The 26,378-nt window shown below is 39.7% G+C and overlaps 1 protein-coding gene across 1 annotated transcript; it reads right to left on the reverse strand.

The window, feature by feature from the left end:
* Positions 1 to 3,938: 3,938 nt before the first annotated feature.
* LOC123747629 (N-acetylated-alpha-linked acidic dipeptidase 2) lies at positions 3,939 to 20,573 on the reverse strand. Its single transcript, XM_069307233.1, is given in 8 exon segments — positions 3,939 to 4,169; positions 7,994 to 8,061; positions 8,713 to 8,859; positions 13,656 to 13,778; positions 13,928 to 14,014; positions 14,017 to 14,102; positions 19,044 to 19,134; positions 20,394 to 20,573. Coding segments are annotated over 8 exon segments (1,011 nt in total). The 5' UTR covers positions 20,572 to 20,573.
* Between the last annotated feature and the right edge of the window lie 5,805 nt (positions 20,574 to 26,378).

The following is a 26,378-nucleotide window of genomic DNA, read 5'->3' on the forward strand; positions in this document are numbered from 1 at the left end:
CCAATAAAAAAATTGACCTCATACATAGAGAAAAGGGTTGCTTTATCATTTCATAAGAAAAAAATTATAGTAAATATATTAATTCAGGAAAACTTGGTTATTAGGCAAATCGGGCCTTGAATAGTAGGCTGAGAAGTGAGTTCTGGCTACTAGGTACGACATATATATATATATATATATATGTCGTACCTAGTAGACAGAACGCACTTTTTGGCCTACTATGCAAGGCCCGATTTGCCTAATAAGCCAAGTTTTCCTGAATTAATATATTTTCTCTAATTTTTTTCTTATGAAATGATAAAGCTACCCAATTTCATTATGTATTAGGTCAATTTTTTTTTATTGGAGTTAAAATTAACGTAGAAATATGACGGAACCTAACCAACCCTACCTAACCTAACCTAACTATCTTTATAGGTTAGGTTAGGTTAGGTAGCCGAAAAGTTAGGTTAGGTTAGGTTAGTAGGTTAGGTAGTCGAAAAAACATTAATTCATGAAAACTTGGCTTATTAGGCAAATCGGGCCTTGCATTGTAGGCTGAGAAGTGCGTTCTGGCTACTAGGTACGACATATATATATATATATATATATATATATATATATATATATATATATATATATATATATATATATATATATATATATATATATATATGTCGTACCTAATAGCCAGAACGCACTCTCAGCCTACTATGGCAAGGCCCGATTTGCCTAATAAGCCAAGTTTTCCTGAATTAATATATTTTTCCTAATTTTTTTCTTATGAAATGATAAAGCTACCCATTTCATTATGTATGAGGTCAATTTTTTTTGTATTGGAGTTAAAATTAACGTAGATATATGACCGAACCTAACCAACCCTACCTAACCTAACCTAACCTATCTCTATCGGTTAGGTTAGGTTAGGTAGCAGAAAAAGTTAAGTTAGGTTAGGTTAGGTAGGTTAGGTAGTCGAAAAATCATTAATTCATGAAAACTTGGCTTATTAGGCAAATTGGGCCATGCATAGTTGGCTGAGAAATGCGTTCTGGCTATTAGGTACGACATATATATATATATATATATATATATATATATATATATATATATATATATATATATATATATATATATGTCGTACCTAATAGCCAGAACGCACTTATCGGCCTACTATTCAAGGCCCGATTTGCCTAATAAGCCAAGTTTTCATGAATTAATGTTTTTTTGTCTAACGAACCTACCTAACCTAACCTAACCTAGCTTTTTTTGGCTACCTAACCTAACCTTACCTATAAATATAGGTTAGGTTAGGTTAGGTAGGGTTGGTTAGGTTCGGTCATATATCTACGTTAATTTTTAACTCCAATAAAAAAAATTGACCTCATACATAGAGAAAAGGGTGCTTTATTCATTTCATAAGAAAAAAATTATAGTAAATATATTAATTCAGGAAAACTTGGCTTATTAGGCAAATCGGGCCTTGAATAGTAGGCTGAGAAGTGAGTTCTGGCTACTAGGTACGACATATATATATATACATATATATATATATATATATATATATATATATATATATATATATATATATATATATATATGTCGTACCTAGTAGCCAGAACACACTTCTCAGCCTACTATGCAAGGCCCGATTTGCCTAATAAGCCACGTTTTCATGAATTAATTGTTTTTCGACTACCTAATCTACCTAACCTAACCTAACCTAACTTTTTCTGCTACCTAACCTAACCTAACCTATAAAGATAGGTTAGGTTAGGTTAGGTAGGGTTGGTTAGGTTCGGTCATATATCTACGTTAATTTTAATTCAAATAAAAAAAATGACCTCATATATAATGAAATGGGTAGCTTTATCATTTCATATGAAAAATATTAGAGAAAATATATTAATTCAGGAAAACTTGGCTTATTAGGCAATTCGGGCCTTGCATAGTAGGCTGAGAAGTGCGTTCTGGCTACTAGGTACGACATATATACTATATATATATATATATATATATATATATATATATATATATATATATATATATATATTTATATATATATATATATATTATTAAATATGACCGAAAAAGTAAGATTAATAATTCTAACACGAATTTTCTCAATCTTTCGTACATTTCTTTTCACTGTTGGAGGTAAATCAAAAATCAATTCTCCAAAATTCATTTTTATTTCTAGTCTGACGCGACACGAGCGCGTTTCGTAAAACTTATTACATTTTAAAGACTTTAGTTCACAGTTGACTTCAGTTGTGTATTTGTGAACTAAAGTCTTTGAAAATGTAATAAGTTTTACGAAACGCGCTCGTGTCGCGTCAGACTAGAAATAAAATGAATTTTGGAGAATTGATTTTTGATTTACCTCCAAACAGTGAAAAGAAATGTACGAAAGATTGAGAAAATTCGTGTTAGAATTATTAATCTTACTTTTTCGGTCATATTTAATAATATATATATATATATATATATATATATATATATATATATATATATATATATATATATATATATATATATATATATATATATATATATATATATATAATGTCGTACCTAGTAGCCAGAACGCACTTCTCAGCCTACTATGCAAGGCCCGATTAGCCTAATAAGCCAAGTTTTCCTGAATTAATATATTTTCTCTATTTTTTTCTTATGCAATGATAAAGCTACCCATTGCATTATGTATGAGGTCAATTTTTTTTTATTGGAGTTAAAATTAACGTAGATATATGACCGAACCTAACCAACCCTACCTAACCTAACCTAACCTATCTCTATAGGTTAGGTTCGGTTAGGTAGCCGAAAAAAGGTAGGTTAGGTTGGTTAGGTAGTCGAAAAAACATTAATTCATGAAAACTTGGCTTATTAGGCAAATCGGGCCTTGCATAGTAGGCTGAGAAGTGCGTTCTGGCTACTAGGTACGACATATATATATATATATATATATATATATATATATATATATATATATATATATATATATATATATATATATATATATATATATATGTCGTACCTAGTTGCCAGAACGCACTTTTCAGCCTACTATGCAAGGCCCGATTTGCCTAATAAGCCAAGTTTTCATGAATTAATTGCTTTTCGACTACCTAACCTACCTACCTAACCTAACTTTTTCGGCTACCTAACCTAACCTAACCTATAAAGATAGGTTAGGTTAGGTTAGGTAGGGTTGGTTAGGTTCGGTCACATATCTACGTTAATTTTAACTCCAATAAAAAAAATTGACCTCATACATAATGAAATGGGTAGCTTTATCATTTCATAAGAAAAATTTTTGAGAATATATATATTAATTCAGGAAAACTTGGCCTATTAGGCAAATCGGGCCTTTCATAGTAGGCAGAGAAGTGTGTTCTGGCTACTAGGTACGACATATAACTGAAAACTCACATCCCAGAAGTGACTTTAACCCATACTGCCAGGAACAATGCAACTGGTGTGCACAGGACACCTTATCTACACGACCATCACGACTGGACAAAAGCTGATGAAGCCAAGGCTATTTGCCCATCAGCCTGCCGGCACTCTGATGGTAATCTTAGGCATAGTATTTTATCAAATCACCTCATTTTTTGAGGCACACATGAGGAACACAAATGCGAACAAGCCAGAATGGTCCCCAGGACTATATGCAACTGAAAACTAAAACCCTAGAAGTGACTCGAACCCATACTTCCAGGAGCAATGCAACTGGTGTGTACAGGACACCTTATCTAATCGACCATCATGACCGGACAAAAGCTGATGAAGCCGAGGCTATTTGCCCATCAGCCCACCGGCACTCTGATGGTAATCTTGAGCATAGAATTTTATCAAATCATTTCATTTTATGGGGCACAAGTGAGGAACACAAATGCGAACAATGCAGAGAACACAAATGCAGGCCAGGAATCAGCTAACAAAAGAAAATTAAAGGATATTCAAGAAAATCCTAAAAACATCTTGCCCGTAGCACCTACATTGTCATGGGTGTAACAAATATCCAGGCTGGGTATTCCCAGATTGTGTTGGAAACCCGTGTAGTCGCTGCCTAACCCAATAGCCTGCAAAAGTGGGGTGTCAGGCTGGAGGGGGTCTGGTCTCCTAGCTGCCCAGGTGGTGTATACACTCTTCCTGCCGACCACAACTTCGGCCGGATCTGGGTTAGGGATCTGAAATAAAGGGGACAAATAAATATATGGGTACAACCTTTGGCCGCGTTTGTAGGCACCCTCGACCACGAAGAAGAAAATATGCAGCATCCGGGGGGAGTTTTGCGGAGCACCCGAGTACACTGACATATTATCTTCTCCTACCACCCCCTATAATTTTGTAGATATGAGCGCGTGCTACTGACACTCTAGAAAACACTTATCATACTTAAGGAGAAAAATAAACTTTCTTTGTTCCCCATTTCACTCTGTTTTTTTCCACAATAAATATATATATATATATATATATATATATATATATATATATATATATATATATATATATATATATATATATATATATTATATATATATATATATATATATATATATATATATATATATATATATATATATATATATATATATATTTTAAGTTTGTGAGGGTACCACCTCTGGTGCCAATGTGGGGACCCATAGCCTCGGAGAAGAAAATAAAAAGTATTCAGAGGAGACCTTGTGGTTTCTCACTGAAACACTAATATTATCTTCTCCTACCACCCCCATTCTTTTGTATGTACACATATATATTTACTTTATTTGAACTTTGTTACAAAAAAGGAGTTACATATGGGTTACAAAGATGGTTGTCATAGGTTGTCGAGTTCCTCCAGCTCCTCAGATGGCGGGCAGGAACCCTGGATGCAGTGCGCATTTCCCCTCTGTATCGCCACACTGAGGCGCTGGAAAAGAAAGCTTGCAGCTCTCGGGTCCCTTGTTGTTTCAATGAGCCTAGAAACCAGTTCCTTCAAAAAACTAGTAGCACTTTTACCCCAGGCGCCGAGTGTCTCAGAAGCAATGGGGACAAAATTGTAGTGGTGATCCAGTTCTCTATACTTACGGATTTGGCTGCTTCCCTGTGGGTGGCAGCGCCACCTGTTGTGCAACACTGAGGTTAATGTAGGTGTTAGCCAGGGTTGATACGCACGTGTAGTCCCATACCAACTGCTTGCCATTCTTCCAGGGGTTCACTGTGATACCATCCGGGCGACCAATAAGAGCATCAGAGTTACGGGGCGTTAGGTAACAAGGCTCTCTTTCAGCTGGGCATCCAGCTGTGGTGAGGCTCCTCTTGATGATGTCGTTAACTTCACTGTGCCTCGAGTGCCATCCCCCTGTGCTTTGGCAGAGTAGGCCATGGTGACCGTACCTGTCAGCCACCACCTCGCCGCAAATACACCTATATCTGGTGTGGATTGGGGCAGCAAGGCGGACGGGCCACAGCAATTCGGAGGGTTGTGTGGTGTGAGACGCGTGCCAGTTGCCGACATTTGGGGTTGCTAACAGGAAATCCCCTGCATGTGGTGCTGCTACTGCTGTGAGGCGAGCAATGTCGTGTTGTGTTGTTGCAGCACCCAGGCACTCTGCAGCAACTGGTCTACAATGGGGCCATCCCAGCTGGATTGCCTGTGGGCTTTTGGGGATGGTGGTTGAGGTGATTGGCCTGCACGAGAGGCCCACTCTGTGGCACAGCGTGTGAAATTGGGATCATGTACACCTGCCAGCTGATGTAAGTGGGCAGGTAGAATTTCCTTCACAAGGTCGTCGGATGCTGATAAGAAGGACAGGAAGGCTGGAACAGCGATTTGCGTTTGCTGTTCGAACTCCGAGGCCCCCAAGTCTTACGGAAGAGAGGCTTGTTTCCACTGTAGGTCATCGAGAGAGAGGTTAAGGGCTTTTTCTATTATATATATATATATATATATATATATATATATATATATATATATATATATATATATATGTCGTACCTAGTAGCCAGAACTCACTTCTCAGCCTACTATGCAAGGCCAAATTTGCCTAGTAAGCCAAGTTTTCATGAATTAATTGTTTTTCGACTACCTAACCTACCTACCCTAACCTAACCTAACTTTTTCGGCTACCTAACCTAACCTAACCTATAAAGATAGGTTAGGTTTAGGTTAGGTAGGGTTGGTTAGGTTCGGTCATATATCTACATTAATTTTACCTCCAATAAAAAAATGATCTCATACATAATGAAATGGGTAGCTTTATCATTTCATAAGAAAAAAATTAGAGAAAATATATTAATTCAGTAAAACTTGGCTTATTAGGCAAATCGGGCCTTGCATAGTAGGCTGAGAAGTGCGTTCCTGGCTACTAGGTACGACATATGTATATATATATATATATATATATATATATATATATATATACTATATATATATATAATATATATATATATATATATATATATATATATAGCCTAGTAGCGTTCCTAGTAGCATTTGCATACATAATGAAATGGGTAGCTTTATCATTTCATAAGAAAAAAATTAGAGGAAATATATTAATTCAGGAAAACTTGGCTTATTAGGCAAATCGGGCCTTGCATAGTAGGCTGAGAAGTGCGTTCTGGCTACTAGGTACGACATATATGTATATATATATACATATATATATATATATATATATATATATATATATATATATATATATATATATATATATGTATATATATATACATATATACATTCATATATGCATATACACATACTCACGATTTATTTTATCTTCGGAGAGGTTAAAAGCTATGTAATAAGAATTGTAAAAATTGCAGTCTCATCTCCATAGTTTGTCGGCAATGTTGACTTCCTCAGATGCTGCTGCTGCCACCTGAGTCCGTAAGGACGCTCCAGGAGTCCGTCTGGACGCTCCAGGCGTACCTATGGACGCTCCAGGAGTCCGTAATGGTCGCTCCAGGAATCTGTATGGACACTCTAAGAGTCCGTCTGGACGCTCCAGGCATACCTATGGACACTCCAGGAGTCCGTAATGGTCGCTCCAGGAGTCTGTATGGACGCTCCAGGACTCGGTATGGACGCTCCAGGCGTTCATATGGACGCTCCAAGAGTCCATATGCACGCTCCAGGAGTCCATATGGACGCTCCAGGAGTCCATAAAGTGGAGGGGACTGACATGACACCGGCTTCCTGTCCTCGTCGAACCTCGTCGAAGTGTTAGTGGCCTTAAGGTAAATTCAGGTAAATATGAGATCGTAATATTTATCTGTCTACCACTTCAAATATGTTTGAAAATAATTAAGAGCCAAGTATGCGCACGTAATCAACCATTTATAAAGCGCTGTAGTATCCTGTATTAATTGTAATTGTATAAAACTGTGTAAGTAATAGGCATAAAGGGGAACACAAGCTGCTGTTCACTGAATAATTACAACAATACCAACAGCTTGGTTCGGTGTTGGGTTTAAGGCCTATTCCATACAAGAGTCTCATCAGTCTCATATAGAATGTGAAACTGGTCATCTAGCAAGTATTAGTCGAGTCCTGAGCCCGCCCACTTAACACATGACGAAACTACAACGTTGCTACAACATAAAACAAATTTTAAACACCTAGTAAGTTGTAACAACTTTCTAATATGTCATAAAAAATGTTATAACAAGATGTAACAACTTTATTACAAGACGTAACCTAGGGAAACATAGGGACCGTTACATTGTGTGTTTGCTGGGCAAGAATGATGTAAACTCTCTGTATATATATACACATCGAGAACTGCATATACACTACTCGGCGGTGAATGTATAGCATAAACATTTACCTGAAATTAAATTGAATTTGAATCAGGTAATTTAAATTACCTGAAATCACCAATTAAATTGAATTCAAGCATACATCATTACTCATGCATGCTGATTATATGCATATATTGAGAACAATAGTGTACGTGTATGATAATAATATGCACATACTAAATATGTGCATATAACGAGAATCAATAAAAGCGAATAAAAACATCACCTTTTTTGCACTCTCGAACACTGCGTCAGTGAGAAGAGGTGAGGACATCGTGCGCAGTGTGTAGTTACCTGGAAATTGAGTGTTTATATATTAATAATAATAATAATAATAATAATAATCAGAGATTGTCTGGAGCGTGTGCATGGGAATACTCAGCACCCAGGTTCGAACCCGCATCACGGCTCCTATGGATTTTCTAAATAATAATATTAATAATAATAATAATAATTCATTATGTCGGAGGACAGGAAGCCAGAGTGTATTGATACATGTTAGATTATATCAGGGTCCCATATTATATATATGATATAATATATCAGATATATCTCACGATAGATTAATATATCGTGAGATATATTTATATATAAGTGAGAGAAGTACATATGTGTGTGTGGGGGGGGGGGGGGTAAAGAGAGAGAGATCTGTTAAAGTGCTTGATGCTATGAGACTGTGTGTGTGTGTTGGGGGGGTGGGCAAAGAGAGAGAGAGATCTGTTAAAGTGCTTGATGCTATGAGACTGTGTGTGTGTGTGTCGGGGGGGGGGCAAAGAGAGAGAGAGATCTGTTAAAGTGCTTGATGCTATGAGACTGTGTGAGTGGGGGGGGGGGTCAAAGAGAGAGAGATCTGTTAAAGTGCTTGATGCTATGAGACTGTGTGAGTGTGTGTCGGGGGTCAAAGAGAGAGAGATCTGTTAAAGTGCTTGATGCTATGAGACTCACCTTCCAGTGCCATGTCAACATTGAGGTAAGCCACAGCTCTGTCAGACAGCTGTTTAGCGAACTGTTGTGTCCACTCCGTTGAGCCCACCGTTGTGTACTCCTCGGCGCCCCATCCGCAGAACACCAGGGACCGTCTGGGTCGCCAACCTGTCAGGTCATCAGTCATTATTGTAGGGCTCATCTTCCCTGTGTAACAGTTTAGCTACTTATACAGAAGCTTGTATATCTTGCATTGAATGTATTGTATTGTATCATGGGTAATCTAGTTTCTGCAGTCAGTGTAGTTTCTACCTGGAAAGCTGGGAAGGGTTAATCCCTAGGGATTAGCGGGGTAGTAATCCATGCAAGATTGTCACATCCTTCCTCTGAGTAATTCATTAAATTAGATAAATCCCTGTTACAACTCAATACAGTACTGTATTTAATAATCAACCTTGCTAAGTGACCTATGTAATTACATAATTTTGAGTAAAAGTTAACCAATCTTACTTGTATATAGGCATATGATTCAGTCAGCATGAGAACTAGTTTGTCCTGGTAGCAGGGTTGCCAGATCCAAATTGCTAAAAGTAGCGAGCTGACGGTCTAAAAGTAGCGAATATGTAATAAGAGTAGCCCAATTTTTTTGTTTAGTGACTGATACGGGTTTCAAAGTAATCTAATTTGATATATAGAGTACATTAAACGATTTTAATTGTTTTATTAATACTATCTATGCATATATATTTAACCAATATGATAATATGATAACTTATCAATATTTACTGTATGAAGCCTAATGGGTGTGGAGTCCTTCCACATCTTTACAGTTGAAGATTATCAAGATCTTAATCTGAATCCACAACCTCGTTCTTGTATATTGCAGACTCATATTTAAGCATTGACATGAGTGGTTCAAATGACGAGCAACAAGTTACATTTTCTTCAAGATATGTTTTGATTGTCAAGATTGATGTCAAAAGCTTAAGTCCCATTCGATTTCTCAGTTTAGTTTTCACAGACGTTCCTCTCGAAAATATCCGTTCCAATGCAAACTCAGCGAGGTCAATCAGTATGGGATCGCCAGCAGCGTTCTTGACAGTTATTGTCTTGGTCTAAAATGACGATTCAGATGTAGGAATTTGTCCCTCACAAATGTTGTATCAGTCAATAGTTAACGGAAGGCGCCACTGACTTTTAATTTCACTAAGCTTAGATTGGTCAGCTAATACTAATGGAAGTTCTGAGAATGGTGGCCATGTGTGGCTAAGGCATATGATAGGTGACAGATTTTTCACCTTTTTTAAAGTTTCAACATTACTTAGAATACGGGAAAGAAGCTATTTGCAAGTTTTCACTAAAAAAATTATCGCATTTTTCTTGAATATTTTGAAACTTTTCCTGGGTTATAAAATTGTTTTGTCTGTTTGTGGCCCGAAGTGTTGAAAATTCGTAACCAAAGTCAACTTTCTCCAGGGGGCAGATATACAGAATTGATTTCCAAATTAACATGAAGCTTTGCATGATGAGGATGCACGATTCTTCTGAGTATTCCAAGAGTGAAGTTTTCTAAGACAGTGTGAAGGCTACACTGATCTGCTTCATCTTTTTGATAAAGTCAGTTCATCCTTTCAAAATCATTTAGGATTGGTTTGAGACATGTAAAATATGGCTTATTGGAGGGATCAGAGTACATTGAAAACAGTTGCCTTGCAACATATTTATCACAAGAGGAAAAAAGCTATTTGGTAATGAGTTGTTAGAGAATCCCACTGTTCTAACAGCTGCTTTACACTACCGCTTCCTGCCAACCATCGTCTTCCTGACTAAGGTATTAACCGTAAGGGATCTTTCTCATCATTTATCAATCTGAAAATTTCTAGATAACTTTCTCACCTTAATGAAGATCTGTTTAACCAGGTGTAGCTTTTGGGATGACGTATTAATGACAATTAAGTTGGGAAATCTCTAGCCCCTGGGGAGGATTACCTTGCCTTGCGGTTATTTTTTCTTTCGAAGGTTCCTAGGGTCAATGTCCCCAGGGGCCGGTCTCTGACCAAGCCTCCTGCGGTAAGTGATCTAGTCAGTCAGGCTGTTGGACGCGGCTGTGATTTGTACACATTATATTGTTAAAACATAAATAATCGTCATTGAGTTTCTTAATATTAAAAGCGGAAAGTAGCCCAACTTGCTTTTAAACTAGCCCAAAAAGTCGCAAGTAGCGAAATTAAAAATTTGGGAGCGCGGGGCTCTCAAAAGTAGCCCAATTCGCTACTTGTAGCCCAATCTGGCAACCCTGCCTGGTAGACGCTTGAGGCCTCTGCAGTGGTAAATTGCTATCTACCACCTTGTTTAATAATTCATTTAAATTAGAGAAATTCATGTCATTATGCAATATTGTATTTAATAATTGATCTGGTTCAAGTACCTATGTAACTAACATCATTTTGAATAAGAATCCAGTCACCTAAAGTGACCAAGTGCATATGTTTAGCTTTGTTAATTATCTTCAAATTAGTTTGGCAACCAAGGTCAGCCTCACAGGTTTTGAGGACAGCTGAGATCTGTGTGGTTTTGGACGGCAATAATTGGGGATTCACATTCTTGATTTATGTTGCGACTGACTGTTCCTTTTCCGAAGTCAATTACCGTAATTACAGAAACTCTCAGGATAGGTGGTGGCAGTTTAAGGTCTCTTTAGTGAGTTTGTTGGTGATAGGTTTAGTATCCTTGTTTTGTGGGACCTTGGTGATGAACCACCAAGGTTACAAGGCATCACTGGACTGAGGTTACAGTAAGGAATAAACGGTGAACCAAAGAACCGTTAAATAACGACCAGTTAAAAACCAGCTAAGAGAGGTTTAAGGCTGGTACCCATTACACCTGCTCCATGCTGGTACCCATTACACCTGCTCCATGCTGGTACAACCTCTTACACAGAACGTCACATTGCGATCGTATACATTACCTAAGGTCTAAAACTATATCGTACTAGAAAATGGTAGCGACTTGTGATATTGACACACTGTCCCGTTTTCCGTTTTGGGTCCTCTGGTAGGTTAGGATAAGGGCACTTTGGAACGACAGTTTCTTGATGTTGGGAAACCTTAGGAGGACGGGCTGGGTTGTGTGTATATCTGACCATTATACAAGCTCTGTTAGCACAACTATTCACACACCCGATGACACATTAGAACTGAATGTGAAGAGAGGAAGAAGAAAGACAAAAGAAAGAGAAAGAAAGAATCTTATCACAAAATTTATGGTTCATAATAAACAAATTCAACTAAAACTAAACTAGAAGATTCTTTACTCTAGAAGATCTAAGTAAACTAGGGATAAAAAGATGTGATAAAATAGTAGTTAGAGTACATATTTTTCTAGCATTCAGCCTGTGACATGCCATTTTAGAAGCACAGATGATGTGCTGATTCTTGGTTGGCGATGAATGGCTTATGCCCAACCACTTGGTCTGGACGGTACAGCGACGGTCTCACTTCATGCAGGTCAGCGTTCAATCCCCGACCGTCCAATTAGTTAAACACTATTCCTTTCCCCTGTCCCATCCCAAATCCTTATCCTGACCCCTTCCCAGTGCTGTATAGTCGCAATGGCTTTGTGCTTTCCCCTCATATAGTTTCCATCCCGTATCAAGTGTATTCATCAAGAGTATCTAAATCAACTTGTTTCTCGCTGTATAGCACAAGCAGCTTGTTAAGACTCCGAGGTCCGCCTTAAGACCTGGGTATTATCTTGGCACACATACAAACTTACTGGTGTTATCTTGAGAGGTTATCTTGAGATGATTTCGGGGCTTTTTTAGTGTCCCCGCGGCCCGGTCCTCGACCAGGCCTCCACCCCCAGGAAGCAGCCCGTGACAGCTGACTAACACCCAGGTAACTATTTTACTGCTAGGTAACAGGGGCATAGGGTGAAAGAAACTCTGCCCATTGTTTCTCGCCGGCGCCTGGGATCGAACCCAGGACCACAGGATCACAAGCCCAGCGTGCTGTCCGCTCGGCCGACCGGCTCCCTCGGTTCAAAACCGAGACGTGTGGCCACATCTGTGGTAGAAAATTGTAATAATAATATAAAAAACTTACTAGTCACCTAAACAAAGTTTTTTAAGAATTATTTCAAGCATTTTCACCCCCACCGGTCGGCCGAGCGGACAGCACGCTGGACTTGTGATCCTGTGGCCCTGGGTTCGATCCCAGGCGCCGGCGAGAAACAATGGGCAGAGTTTCTTTCACCCTATGCCCCTGTTACCTAGCAGTAAAATAGGTACCTGGGTGTTAGTCAGCTGTCACGGGCTGCTTCCTGGGGATGGAGGCCTGGTCGAGGACCGGGCCGCGGGGACACTAAAGCCCCGAAATCATCTCAAGATAACCTCAAGATAACCACTGGCACTCCCAGCGGCTTTTTTAGGATTATTGCCAATTCAAAAACACGCCCTCAAAAAAAAAAAAGATTCACCATGCTTGCCCATGACTAATGACTGAGCATCCAAAAAAGGAGACCTGGTCGAGGACTGGGCCGAGGGGACGCTAAGCCCCGAAATCATCTCAAGATAACCTCAAGAAGCTCCCTAGGATGCAACCCATAACAGCTGTCTGCATCATGAGCATTTATTTGCTGCTAGGTGAACAGAGCAATTAGGTGGAAGGATACTTCCAAAAACATCTCTCTCTAATGTGGGAATCGAACCAAGAATGTTCGTTAACCGGTTGCGCTGACTACTGGTCGTTATTGAGAAGTGTTTCACTAACATGTGACCATAAGATTGGAAATTGGAAAATAGGATTGATTTCAGTCTTCACATTTTACACAATTAAAAAAAAATCATCTTTTCTGTCATTTGCAACCACCATTTGTTTACTGGGTGAAAAGGCAGATGAAGAGCAAGAACGCAACACCTTTTACAAATAACACAAATGAATAACATCCTGTTGAATGTCACTCACCCGTTTCGTTACGTAGATGGACGAAGACCCGTGACAGTTCGAGCATGGCGGCCGTGCCGGAGTTGGGGTCCAGGCCACCAAAGAGCCAAGCATCCAGGTGGTTGCCGAGAATAACGTATCTGTCTAAAAGCGAAGTATTTAAACGGAGCTACACAAATTGAAATGCTTTTGTGCCATGGATGCAAACTTCTAATAATATATATTGAGATTTATAGCAATACTTAATGTCAACATCCCTGGTTCGATTTATATTGACGCATACCCCTACTAACCGGGTTCTTCGTGACCTGTGATGACTCCCACAACATTGTAAGTGGTAGTTTGAGTGTTGTTGTTGTTCACATCCACGTTGACTTTCAGCCTGGGTGTGCGAGGCCAGGTCCAGTGTGGTAAGTAATGTTCAGATTACCCTGCCAGCTCGCTGGAGCAACAGCACCTCCCATACGGCTGCAAGCACACATATTGAAAGGTTATAGGCCTGTGAAGACCAGGGGCCAGATTCACGAAGCAGTTGCAAGCACTTACGAACCTGTACATCTTTCTTCAATCTTGACGGTTTTGGTTACATTTATTAAACAATTTACAAGCATGAAAACATCCCAATCAACTGCTGTTATTGTTAAACAGCCTCCTGGTGCTTCGGAGCTCATTAACTGTTTAATAATTCTTAATAACGCGCCCAAGGATTGAAAAAAATGTACAGGTTCATTACTGCTTTGTGAATGTGAGAATATGGTTTCTCAAGATTCTCCCACAGCTGACTGGAATGGCTTATTGCAGTGCACAGTGCACTGATCTTGTGCACAAGGTCCTATCTCTCTTAACCCTGGATAGTGACCTGGCATGTTGGGTATCTCCAGAATGCCCACTTAACCAGGAACACTTTCATAATACAGAGGCCGCCGTATGTCCAGGCAGGTAGTAGATACAGGGAGTTAAGCATACTGCCACCAAGGGTCAGTGAGTACATTGGCTGGTGCGGAGCGTGAGAGAGGAGAGGGAACGCCTGCGAAGCGACAGTGTGACCCTGAGGTCAACCTCAACCAGCGCGATGGAGAATAACAGCTATGACGTGGTCGTGACGTGTTCATGACGTCACTCCTGCTACTGATCATCGAACGGTCATTATGATTGGTTCCCGCTCATTTGCTGCTATGCTATTGGTCAAATTGTAACTCCCTTGTGTGTGCCCCACAAGATACTCTGAGCCTCAGGAAAAAGTATTCTCGTGAGGGACCTCTTACACAGAGGACGTGTTCTGTTCTGTCTATCGGCAATAGACTGAAACCGTCCATTCTTCACCGTCATGTTAACTCAGCGTCTTTTCAATATACCACACACGCACCCAGAATCACGAGTGTGAATATATTGTTCAGAAGCCTATAGTGACAAATCTCCAGAGGGAAACAGACTGGTATCAGGTAACCCCTGGTGACAAAGATCGTTGTGAGTGACTAGAGTGAACTAAGGCAGTGCCGCCGCCTAAGTAACCTGTGTGTGACTTTACCACAAGTGTACCTGCATGGTACCACAGCCGCCACCACTCTGTCCAGAGCGTGTAGCTGTACCTCAGTACCTCGAGGCGCCCGCCGCCGCCCTCACTGTACCACGTGACGTCACCACCCTTACTCACCGCCAGTGCCAAGTGTGTGTGTGTGTGTCTGTCTGTTAAGCATACAGCACGCCCTCCTGCCCCCGTGTCAAGTGCGGTTTGTGGGAAAACCTGTCGTCAATGGTCTCACTTAAGAACGAGGAAACCAGCTGTCAGGCCACCTACGAGTGCTTGCATAAATGTGCCTGAGTGAGTGAGTGATTAAGAGAGGTAACCCCATCTGTAAGTACAAGATCTTGTCTTTGTTTATTGTGTCTGTGTTGATCTGAACATCAACCACAGTTCTCACCTTCTCATACCTGACTCAGGTTATAGGTGAATCGACGGTGTATGCGTGTTATCTGTGTGGTATCACGGCATTTCACACGTCTGTGAATGTGAGCTTCACATACACCACACATTTAGTATTGTGTGATAATATTATTGTGCATGTTATTGCCTGTCCCATTGACAGTGCCATTGTGTTTATTGCATATCACCATTACCGAGTATCCGGTTGGAACTCTTGTGATCCCTTTGCATACCGGCAGTTAGGTTGCCGTGTTAATGATTGGCTGTCAACTGTGTTAAGTTAGGTGTTTCTCCACGAGTGGATCCGAGTCGTTTAGCCAGACGTCAAGAGTCTCGCTAATGCAACCATAGCCTTTCTGACGCCAATCTAAAGTAAATCAAGCACCCTGTGTATTAGTGGTTAAGTTAGTAAATAAACTACTGTTAAGCTTTATGCGGTGTTTCCGTTGAACCACTTCTGAATACTGCCAATCAATTACTCAAGCCTTCAGCTCTAAGGTGTCTTCAACACCGAGTTGCCTAATTCACTAAACTATAAATGTGATGAGGACCCTAGGAGTCCCTTAAAGTGTTAAATCATTGAGGAGATTCCAACGATCAACGTGGAGCAGGACCAGGTGAGGCTAGTCTGAGAAGAGACCCTCAAGGACTCTAACTCGACCTTGCTCCCAGGCCCTGTACGGTTGCTCTCGTATTTTCTATTCTGCTAATTCAGACAGTTTCGTGAAGCGTCTGCCACATGTACATTGGCGACGTACGCATTGCAGTCGTGAAAGCAAAGGTTCATGGAATTGCTGCTAACTTTCAGATATTTCCTGTTCGCCATCTAACACGATTGACAGGAAGTCTGCCAAGTCTGAATACAATCTAAATTGTAATCTAAGCATGTGTACACTACAGTTTTTTTTCTGTTGTAATCCATGAATCCGTAATCCATGGGGGTGGCCTCGTAGCCTGGTGGATAGCGCGCAGGATTCGTAATTCTGTGGCGCGGGTTCGATTCCCGCACGAGGCAGAAGCAAATGGGCAAAGTTTCTTTTACCCTGAATGCCCCTGTTACCTAGCAGTAAATAGGTACCTGGGAGTTAGTCAGCTGTCACGGGCTGCTTCCTGGGGGTGGAGGCCTGGTCGAGGACCGGGCCGCGGGGACACTAAAAAGCCCGAAATCATCTCAAGATAACCTCAAGATGAAGGGTAACTTAATAATTAATATCTAGTCCCCTTTCTCCAAGGTGGAATTACTGACCCCACCCAGGAGGCAACCACACAACAAGCTGACTAACTCCTGAGTACCTACTCACTGCTAGGTAAACAGAGGAATTGGAAATTCCCATTGATAGGAATTAAAAAAAATGATAGAAAATGCGCCCAACCATTTCTGTCCTGTCTGGGATTCGAACCCGGAATTCTTGATTGGGTGTCGAGAACGAACCTGACTATACTAGTGGGACGCTATATGAGGAAGATTAAGACAGAGGAAGATAGCAAGATGACCTGGACAAACACAAAATTTGACAACAAATGGCTACCAAAAGTTTAGCTCAAATAAGTGCAAAATAGGTGTAGGGATCAGGAGACCAAACACAATGTATCAAATAACTGAAATCCTTCACAAATCAGGTAGAGCGAAAGATTTGGAAATTGATATCACACACAAAACATTTCTTGAAGACCACATCAAAATGCTGTAGTCATCTGCAGCATATTCTGCTGTAACGTAACCAATCTTCCCATTGGTAACGTAACTATCTTCAGAAATTTGTGTTCCTTATATATAACATATATTAGCAGTCGTAGTGGTAAAACACTCACCCGGCGCTTCGCGAGCGCTTTGGCCTAGGTTCGTATCCTGGCCGGGAGGATTTACTGGGCGCCAATCCTTAACTGTAGCCTCTGTTCACCCAACAGTAAAATGGGTACCTGTTGGTTAAACGATTCGGCTGGTCATATTCTGGGGAACATAGGATTAAGGGCCTGCCCGAAACTCTATGCGTGCTAGTGGCTTTACAAGAATGTAAGAACTATTGTATATAAAAATAAATAAATAAACAAATATGACAAGCCAATATTGGAATGTGTGGCTCCAGCGAGGGGATCCATATCTAGTCAAACAGAAGGCAAAGTTTGAGAAAGTTCAGAAGTACTCTACCAGATTATTTCTAGAATTGATAGGTACGAGTTACAGGGAAATGCTACAGGAATAAAACCTTGCTAACCTGGAAGACAGAAGAGGATGACATTATTTAGCAAATGAGAACACGAACAAGCGAACACACATGAAAACTTAGTACTCAAATGAGCCACAGAGACATTAGAAAATATTAGTTTCCATGCCATACAAATGAACAAATGGAATGCACTACAAAGTGTGGAGGGAGAGGAGGATTCCATACAGTTTCAAATGTAGATACAGCCCATCCTCCTAAAATTTGATTATTTATAGTAACTCAAAGTACCAATATATTGTCAGACCACCAAAACCTTTACATTTCGTAATTTTAATTTTATAGGGTCCAAGAAAAAATTAAGCTAACATCAAACTTTAACATTCCTAGGCCTACTATAACACATATGTACTATATTAGACCTAAGATAGCATGTATTAAGCCTAGGATTGCTAGGGCAGGTTAAGGTAGGTTTTTAGATTCATTTTTATATTTAAGACAATGTCGTTTGGGTTAATTCAAAACATAAAAAGTAAACAGTTTGGTGGTCCATCACTACATGCTGGTACTTTCGATCAAATACTATCCAATATTGTAAGTATTGGATAGTCAATTATTTTAGGATGACTGACTGTGTAAATGAGATTACTGAGCACAATGACCTAAGGCATCTAAATAGCACTTGATTAATAGTCGAGAGCCTGGACCAAAGAGCCGAATACCAACCCCCTTCAATGACAGTTGACTATATGGGGCTGGAATTGGCGAAGAGATGTCAGTAGAAACGCCTGGTAAGGAGCGGCCCAAGCCTGATCCTTGTACAGTTGGCGCCAAAATAAGGCGATCAGTGGCGGCCTACCCCTGATTGGTTAGTAGCGGGCCAATAGCAGGCGGCGTTTTTCCAGTTGATTTTGGACGAAAATCAAGAACGTTGCTGATTGTGGCTGCTTTTCATTTTAATACAACTATATAAAATGAAAACCTAATTTCTAAAAATTTGTTTTAAAGTAGTTTTCCATACAAAATTTTAATATTTAGGAAACTGAAGTGTATTAAATACTCCTCTTGAATGTTTAAACTTGTAAAGAAATGAGAATTCTAATGTTCATATCTCTTCCAATGACAAACATTCCTAAAAATATTAATACAATGTATATTTGTAGTGTTTGTTAATTAATAAAATAGAACAGTCAATGTTTGGTCTTGTAATAGCTCTAAGTATTAGCCAATTACACAAATTATGCTTGACTGACAGTGATTAAACCAATTGCTGTAGTTTGCAATTATTATTTGGGCAAGATAAGCCTGTGTAAACTGTACCTCAGTATCTGCCAAGCATCGTCGTAGCTAATGCTTTGTGCTGGAATCTTTGGCAAGGATGCTTCTTCCTCTGGAATACGGAACGCACTCTCTGGGAAGATAATAGCAAGGTATTAATTACTTCAGTCCGTCCTCCTGCTGTTTCCCAATGTCAAGAAACTGTCGTACTAAAGTGCCCTTATCCTAACCTACCAGAGGACCCAAAATTGAAAACAGGATAGTACGTAAATTTTGCGACCCGCTACCGTTTGTTAGTACGACAGGTTTTGGCCTAAGGTAAACTATACGCCAAAACACGACGTTATATTAGCAGGACGGGCTGAACACTTAACTAACTGCTAACATCAACAAACAAAAATGTCAACTTTAGTGGGCAAAGTTACGAGGCTCGGTAATTTTTCATAAATTTCCAAAGCAATTACAATAATTTGAAAACTTGAGTCATTATTGTAACTAACACTTCAGAAAAACCATGTTTGGAATTGCGGCAAATCGATCAGAACAAATATGTTTGTTTTTCCTTTTCAATATTATTTCTAGGAAATGCTTGGCTGTTGATACCTAAGTTCTTATACTGGTCTCATCAACTTGTCTGAATCAGTACTGCTTTATTAGCAACACATCAATAAAGATGAGTGTGAGCAGAAAGTGAATGTATCAAAAGTAATCAGAACACCCTATGTCAATCACATGACTAAAGTATCATATTTTGGTACAATAATAGGATATATATAAATACTGGGACAAAAGGTAAAGTAAAGTTAACCTGTAGATGGCAGCCTAGCACAATTGATGTATAAGGGGGTGCTCATGTCAATTGATGTATAAGGCGTGTGCACACGTCAATTAAAATTTGTCATTATAGAATTGAGAATTGAACTCTGATCATAAAAGCCTATAATTTCAAAGATTTAACATTATTACATAAGAAATAGATAAGCCTGAATAAAATTAATAATAAAATGTTATTTAAAAGATTATCATAAAACTTTAAATACTATTATTAAAAAAACACTTTACAAAATCAGGACTTTATATTTAAATAATTGAAATTTCAATTTGAAATTCTCTACATTATATCCAATTAATTATATGGAATTTTGTAAACAAAAGAAATTAAAATTGGTTTAGAATTTCCCTAATGTTCAGTTCGAGTTTTATCATCAAAATAACTGTAAAATCTAGATATAGAATTCGCATTAGCTTTAATTAGTAATTGACTTGAGTTCGGATTTATAAAAATTATTAATTTAGAGGCCAGAGATGTTGTATAAAATATTCACTATTTTCTCAGGTTCACGAGGTCCCGCGAACTTGAAAAAAAATGATGAAGCAATCAAGGCAACTGACCTATGGCAGGATAAAATGGAGTAAGAGGGTCGCCATCCCCCAGTTTAACAGTCCCAAATGGGGAAGCAGATGGGGGCATGTAGGAGGAGTGTGGGTAGACGAAGTCAGGGCCTGCAGGAGCATAGTCTGCTGGATCACTGTACATTACAACTCCAAGGGCTCCACGTTCCTCTGCCATTCGTACCTGATAATGATTTATTTTGTATTTATTTATTTATATATACAAGAATTCTTACATTCTTGTACAGCCACTAGTACGTGTAGTGTTTTGGGCAAGTCCTTAATCATGATATTCACCGGAATATGACCCCACCATATCGTTTAACAACCAAGTACCCATTTTGCTGTTGGGTTAAACAGAGCCTACAGTTAAGGATTTGAGCCCAGTAAATCCTCCCCGGCCAGGATATGAACCCAGGACAAAGCGTTTGCAAACCGCCCGGAGAGCATCATGCCACTACGCCATGGGGACTAATCATGTATATGATCATGTTTATACATGTATACAAAATGGTTTACAAACAGTATGTTGTAAGCCATAGCTCTATCTATTTCTAGATAGAGCTAGTATATACTATGCCTAAAACCACTAATACGCACAGCATTTCGGGCAAGAAATGAAAAAACACTTAAAACTAAAACTTAAAACTAATTGAGATTAAAAGCATGATTTGAGCTTAAACAGGTAGGGGGGGGGAGGGGGAATGACAGTAAATGTCATTACCTAATACACAAGGAAGAGAGCTTCCTAATTGCAGTACCTTTTTATACAAATATATATATTTTGTCTTTTGTTAAAGCTCTTTTACACGAGATTTTACACATAAAAGAATATTTTAGTTTCAAACTCATGATGTAAATCATATAATATTGAAAAGTCATTGTTGAGCAATACAGGAAAGAATTCACACATTAACACTTACAATCGGCCCCTAATGTGTAATTAATTTATTAGAGACCCCATCTTGTAAGCAGAAGAAGGGAAGGGAACTATAAGGAGAAAGCGCCAAGCCATTATGCCTATATAACACTGGAAAGGGGTGGGGGGGGGGGGGTCAGGATAAGGATTTGAGATTTGAAAGGAATGGTGGCCAACACTTGAGGACGGTCGAGGAATGAACGCCGACCTGCATGAAGCGAAACCGTCGCTCTATCGTCCAGCACAAGTGGGATGACAGAAGTGCAATGTTATATTAACTGTAACTGACTTATTTATTTTATTTATTTATATACAAGAAGGTACATTGGGTTGTGAGAGTACATAACACTGATGTTCTTATATTCTTGCAAAGCCTATTCATATGTGGTTGCTGAAGTTCAGTCTTTCCATCATTTTTATTGCTAATGTTAACATTGTCTCTCTAAAGGTGAATTTGGTTTAATGATTTACTTCCAAATAAAATGTAGTAGTGTAAATTGTTTGTTAACGCCCATGAGTGGACTTTCTTTCGTTATTTAATATTATTTAGTGTGTGCGCGCATCTGAGTCTTAATAGATGAAGGTAGTATCGTCAGCATATAATATATCGTCAGCATATAATATATCGTCAGCATACAGTATAGGTTTAACCCTTTAACTGCACAACGCACCTGCACGCCCACGTCTGGGGGTGCGCTACGCACCTCCGGGTATTTGTATTTTTCACGTTCCATTCAAGACTCCCGCGGCTACTGTGGTTCACATCAGCTTCCTCAGGGCTCTTGTAAACAGACGCCATCTTTAAAAAAAATCGTGGTCCACATTCCCGGGTGTGAGAGCCTTAGTAGTGAGTGAGCAACCAAGGCCGGCGCATGCAGCATGAGCTCACAGCACTGCTGTTCTGCTTGTGACCACAGCATCGCCTAATAATATCAAAATATATATGTAACTTGTATTATTTAGCCATGATAGTATTACAGATGAGCCTGAGTGTGATAATGATTGTGTACAATGTTCAAATATTAGTGATTTAATGCTGTTCACGATGTTCACAGCGCTAGCCACAGCACCACAGCATTATTTCGTCCATCTAGGAATCTTCAAACAACTTCTTAGCTTCCTTTACAATATAAACTTGTGGTCAATTATGAATTTACAGGATTTAGTGACCAGTATTGTGATAACAACAGGATTGTGGTGATAATAAGCACTGTGCGTAGTATTGTGGGAGGAGTAATTGTGGTGAGGGAGCAAGGGAGAGAATCGAGGTAGCCTCACTGTGTGGCAGCCACTCTTGTTTTGCTCGTCATACTAGCTTAGTGGTTTGCTATGGTGAACACATTTGTACATGGGTATATACATGTGTGTATATAGTGTAGTAACAGCAACAGGAGTATATTGGGAGGAGCTATTTGGTGAGGGAAGTGACGTAATCGTAGCGTCGTCTGCTAGCTGCTGTGAGATTTCTCATGCAGTGTATGGTGGCCATTGTAACGTTTGGACACAATACCGGCTTACTTGCATAGTTCTGGTGAATAAAACATGTAGATAGGTATACATAACATGTGAAATAGTGTAATACAAACAATAACAGTATGGTGGTAGGAGCAATGTTGGTGAGTAAGATGTTGGAGGAGTGAGGGAGAGACTGGATGTTGGAGGAGGAGTGAGGCAGCTGACACTCGCGGAGTTCTGAGTGTGTTCATGGTGAATGTATATAGTGTGTGATAGTGTATAGTGTGTAAATGACTATATATATATACATAAATTAGCATAATACAATGAAAATATGTGCCGGATATGTGTACACATGTGTCATGCACGTAACACAGTATTTTCAGACAATACGGATGTTCTACCATAACATAGTGTACGTGTTCATTATACATAGATTGGCAAGTAAAAGTATATAAAATGTATTTGGAACTGTGCGCAGAAAATGAACAAAAACATACTCGCGGCAACTCGCACATCCTGCCCCGAGCACCCTACCGGCCCCGGGGGCATATGCCCCGAGCACCCTACCGGCCCCGGGGGCATATGCCCCGAGCACCCTACCGGCCCCGGGGGCATATGCCCCGAGCACCCTACCGGCCCCGGGGGCATATGCCCCGAGCACCCTACCGGCCCAGGGGGCATATGCCACGGGCGACCAGGGAATGATGACGTCACGCACGAACTTACGGACCCCATAGCAGCTAAAGTACTTACAATTTCGACCTTCTGTTACTATACCCTTACTCAGGGAAGGGTTTTTGACACTTTAAAAATAGAAAAGAATTTTTTCTTTTTTCTTTTTTTTTTCTTTTGGGGGGGAGTCATATTGGGAGGCCACGCAGTTAAAGGGTTAAGAATGTTAGACATTTGGCAAATCATTGATGTATATAAGAAATAGAGGTCCTAAGATGCTGCCCTGTGGCACTCCTATGGTTAATGGTAGAGTGAGGGAAGTAATGTCATTGATAACTACATATTGGTGTCATCAAGATATGATCGAATATAGTTCATAGCAAGGCCTAAGATTCCATAGTGATGAAGTTTAAATAAGAGGTAGTTATGTTTAACTACCACCCAAAGAATGGGTATGAGGCCCACTACCACCCACAGCAAGGTATGGGGGGGGGGCCACTACAGTAGTTCCCGACTTCACAGGGCGAGACACCTGTTATCGCACCAGATCTGATATAATAGGTGTTGTTATCAGATATGTTATCGAAGAACATGCTAGAAGCATACATTAAGTGTGCTAATCAGTGCTTAATTGCTTATTAACGTTAATTAAATGTGATTGTCAGTGTTGGACATCTGTGTTTGTGTGGTGTAACCCTAATTGTGCTTATGTGGGTAGAGCTTCAGTTCTTGGGCCCCGCTTCTCAGTGAATGAATGCGTGCGTGTGTGTGAGTTCACCTAGTCGTAGTGCTTTATGTAGGGTTGGGCTTCAGTTCTTGGGTCCCGCCTCTCAGTGGAAGAATGTTTTTTTGGTGTGTGCATGTGCACGTGCGTGTGTGTGTTTGTTAGTAGTTCCCGACTTGACAGGGCGAGACACCTGTTATCGCACCAGATCTCATGTAATAGGTGTTTGTTATCAGATATCTTATCGAAAAACATGCTAGAAGCATACATTAAGTGTGCTTATCAGAGCTTAATTTCTAATTAACGCTAATTAAATATGATTGTCAGTGTTGGGCATCTGTGTTTGTGTGGTGTAACCTTAATTGTGCTTATGTGGGGTAGACCTTCAGTTCTTGGGCCCCGCCTCTCAGTGAATGAATGCGTGCGTGTGTAATTACCTAAGTGTAGTTACAGGATGAGAGCTACGCTCGTGGTGTCCCGTCTTCCCAGCACTCTTTGTCATATAACGCTTTGAAACTACTGACGGCCTTGGCCTCCACCACCTTCTCACCTAACTTGTTCCAACCGTCTACCACTCCGTTTGCGAAAGTGGATTTTCTTATATTTCTTCGGCATCTGTGTTTAGCTAGTTTAAATCTATGACCTCTTGTTCTTGAAGTTCCAGGTCTCAGGAAATCTTCCCTATCGATTTTATCAATTCCTGTTACTATTTTGTATGTAGTGATCATATCACCTCTTTTTCTTCTGTCTTCTAGTTTTGGCATATTTAATGCCTCTAACCTCTCCTCGTAACTCTTGCCCTTCAGTTCTGGGAGCCACTTAGTAGCATGTCTTTGCACCTTTTCCAGTTTGTTGATGTGCTTCTTAAGATATGGGCACCACACAACCGCTGCATATTCTAGCTTTGGCCTAACATAAGTCGTGAACAATTTCTTTAGTATATTGCCATCCATGTATTTAAAAGTAATTCTGAAGTTAGAAAGCGTGGCATAGGCTCCTCGCACAATATTCTTTATGTGGTCCTCAGGTGATAGTTTTTTATCTAGAACCACCCCTAGAACTCTTTCTTTATCAGAATTCTTTAAAGATTTCTCACATAATATATAGGTTGTGTGAGGTCTATGCTCTCCTATTCCGCATTCCATAACATGGCATGACAATCATCTAAGTTTCTTGTCCTTCCTATTATCTTAGCATCATCAGCAAACATGTTCATATAATTCTGTATACCAACTGGTAGATCCTTTATGTAGACAATAAACATCACTGGTGCAAGAACTGAACCCTGTGGTACTACACTTGTGACATTTCTCCAGTCCGATACATTGCCTCTGATCACTGCCCTTATTTTTCTATCAGTCAGAAAATTGTTCATCCATGCTAGAAGCTTACCTGTCACCCCTCCAATATTTTCCAGTTACCAGAACAACCTCTTATGTGGAACTCTGTCGAAAGCCTATTTTAGGTCCAGATAGATGCAGTCAACCCAACCATCTCTTTCCTGTAATATCTCTGTTGCTCGATCATAGAAACTGAGTAAATTCGATACACAGGATCTTCCAGATCGGAAACCATGCTGTCTGTCTATTATTATATCATTTCTCTCCAGGTGTTCCACCCAATTAGTTTTAATTATTTTTTCCAATATTTTGACTATTACACTTGTCAAAGATACCGGTCTATAATTAGGGGGGTCTTCCCTGCTTCCACTTTTGTAGATTGGAACTATGTTAGCCTTTTTCCACACATCAGCTACAACTCCTGTAAACAGGGATGCCTGAAAAATCAGTTGAAGTGGAATGCTGAGCTCAGGCGCACATTCTCTCTGAACCCATGATGAAACTCCATCTGGACCAACTGCTTTGTTCTTACTTAGCTCCTTGAGCATTTTTTCCACTTCGTCTCTAGACACCTCTATGTGCTCTATGTTGTTCTCTGGAATTCTTATTTTATCTGGTTCCCTGAAGATTTCATTTTGTACAAACACACTTTGAAACTTTTCGTTTAATGTTTCACACATTTCATTTTCATTTTTCGTGAATGTATTTCCCATTTTCAACCTCTGAATATTATCCTTTACCTGCAATTTGTTGTTCATGAATTTATAGAATAGACCTGGTTCTGTTTTACATTCGTCTGCAATCCCTTTTTCAAAATTTCTTTCTGCCTCTCTCCTCACTGCCGTGTAGTTGTTTCTCGCATGTTTGTATCG

Source organism: Procambarus clarkii, chromosome 60 (genome assembly GCF_040958095.1).
Source record: "Procambarus clarkii isolate CNS0578487 chromosome 60, FALCON_Pclarkii_2.0, whole genome shotgun sequence".
Taxonomy (NCBI): Eukaryota; Metazoa; Arthropoda; class Malacostraca; order Decapoda; family Cambaridae; genus Procambarus; species Procambarus clarkii.